The 2,226-nt window shown below is 48.8% G+C and overlaps 1 protein-coding gene across 1 annotated transcript; it reads right to left on the minus strand.

The window, feature by feature from the left end:
* Positions 1 to 416, minus strand: PtA15_1A646 (uncharacterized protein; the record flags this gene model as incomplete). The annotated part of the gene is made up of 2 exons (XM_053165695.1): positions 1 to 28; positions 109 to 416. 2 exons carry the CDS (start codon positions 414 to 416, stop codon positions 1 to 3), a joined length of 336 nt encoding a protein of 111 aa, XP_053016861.1.
* Positions 417 to 2,226: the final 1,810 nt, after the last annotated feature.

Raw genomic sequence — 2,226 nt, forward strand, 5'->3', positions numbered from 1 at the left:
TTATGTATGAGAGTCGATGAACTCCTTCCTGGATCAATCAAAGCAACACATGAACACCCAAGGACCCGCAAAATCAAGAGGGAGAGAGAGAGAGGAGACAAGACGGACCTGGCAGGGAGCTGGGCCCACAAGGGGTCACAGCTGTGGGGCTGGAGTTTGAAGTTTTTGAGCAGGTCGCAGAAGCATTTGCTGTTGGAATGGAAGCGGTCGTAGTCGGCCGGACAGTGGGAGGAGGGCGGCTGGAAGTAGCCCACATTGTCCCAGCAATGGACCTTCTCGCGGGGGAGGAAGAGGGCGGCGGCAATCGAGTGGATTGGCCCCTTGGCCCATCGCTTGTAGTAGATCCCGCCGGCCCGGTCGACGTGGCCGAAGAACTTCGCGTAGTTCGCCGAGCGCCAGAAGCGCAAGTCCACCATCTCCAGCTGGCCCTCACACCCAAATCACCCCAGACATTGTCAGTCCATCTATACTCCATATGCTGCTAAAGTGAGACTTTAGGCAGTATGTGGGCCTACATACCGAATGAGGAAAATGAGTCAGTGAAAAGTAGGTGAGGGGAATAGAGAACGGACTCAACAGTGATGGCTTGGTTGGCTAGCAGGGCCCAATCTACTCCTGGAACCACCCGTTGGTTTTGATATCTTGGATGTGCCCTTTCAGGTTTTCAATTAGCTGCTTGAAGTGGTCGAGGACAAGCAGGCGGGAGATGAGTTCAATGGATGTGGGGTGGAAGCTGTTGCAGTAAACTGTAACGGAAACCAGGATTATGGAGAATAGTCAATATGCAGGAAGCCTTGCAAGACTTACAGCTTAAGGGTTCACAGCTGGACCCGTACCGCCATTGTAATTGACAACATGTGCAGCGCCTCCCAAATAGGGCCGTTTGATTGGAGCTGAATCCGTCAGTTGTGTGTTTCATCGTGGCAGAACGTGATACATAATCTGATTTCAATTTCCGCATCTGCTTGGAATGGCCCAGGCAGTGGCGCGGCAGTACTGGTTGTGATGGCCACGGGGTGGCTTCTGAAGGTCTTCTGAGGTGGATCGCATGCTCACGGCTGTCGAGCTGGCAGGGGTGGTGGCTGTGACTTGAGCTTATGAAGGAAGGGACATGTGATCTGATGAATCCCCAGGCGACGTGAGATGCTGCACTTCCAGCTATCCGTTGTCCTCACCCCTCCGCTGTTGCATTTGCGCAGTCCGAGGGGCAAAGAGTGGGCCCCCCACGGGTCTGCAGCCTTTGCTGCAGGCCGGGGGCCTTCATGTCCAACCTTTTTGACCCACGCGCTTGACGCGGGCTGGAGGTTGAGCCTGGGCGTACAGCACTGCTGATGTTGGAAGGCTAGGTTGAATTTTAGATAAATTTCTTTTATTGGTATCATTGTCTAGTCTGGTTGATTTTTTTTGTTGTTGATGAGACATTGTTTCACTTTTTTTTCACATTTGTACCTTGGGGAAACCCTTGAATTTTTTTTTGTTGATTTGGTGAGTTTACAGGGGGAACCCTTGATCTTAATTTTTTCAATTGTGTAAAAACTGTGTCTTTAATAAACTTGGATAACTTTCCAGAATTACATCTTTTGCCTGTTATTTTCAACAGTAATGATTTATGTTGTGCCTTGCGGGTGTCAAAACAGGTCTGTTTTTCTAGGACAGTTAGCGGTATGGTATTACAGATAATGTCAGCAGGCTACGCAGCGCAAGCCAGCCTAACACATATAAAAACAATTATCTAAGTTTATTAAAACTAGTTTCACCAAAAATAAATTCAAGGGTTTCCCCTATATACAAGAAATCACAAAAAAATCCAAGTTTATTAAAGCCTCTGAATCACAAAACAAAAATTCAAGGGTTTCCCCTACAAATCTACAAAAATCACAAAAAAAATCAAGGTTTCCCCCTCTACAACTTCCAGAAAAAAACCAACAAGGGTTTTCCCTCTACAAATGCCAAACTCAAAAAAATCACAAAAAACCATTCAACCAGCCACCTAACATCAGCAAGCTGATGCACCGTGGCCCACCATCCATCCCTGTCTAGCAGGGTTAAAAAATGGTGAGAGGATGACCCCCAGCGCGCCGCATTGAGGGTATTATGCAAAGGGGGGCCAACGAGTTTAGCCCCTCAAACTGCGCAAGTGCAACAGCGGAGGGGGTGAGGACGAGCCGCCAGCTATAAGTGCAGTGGCAGAGAACGTCCTGGGGTTAAACAATCACAACCCCCAGG

This window comes from Puccinia triticina, chromosome 1A (genome assembly GCF_026914185.1).
Source record: "Puccinia triticina chromosome 1A, complete sequence".
NCBI classification, from domain to species: Eukaryota; Fungi; Basidiomycota; class Pucciniomycetes; order Pucciniales; family Pucciniaceae; genus Puccinia; species Puccinia triticina.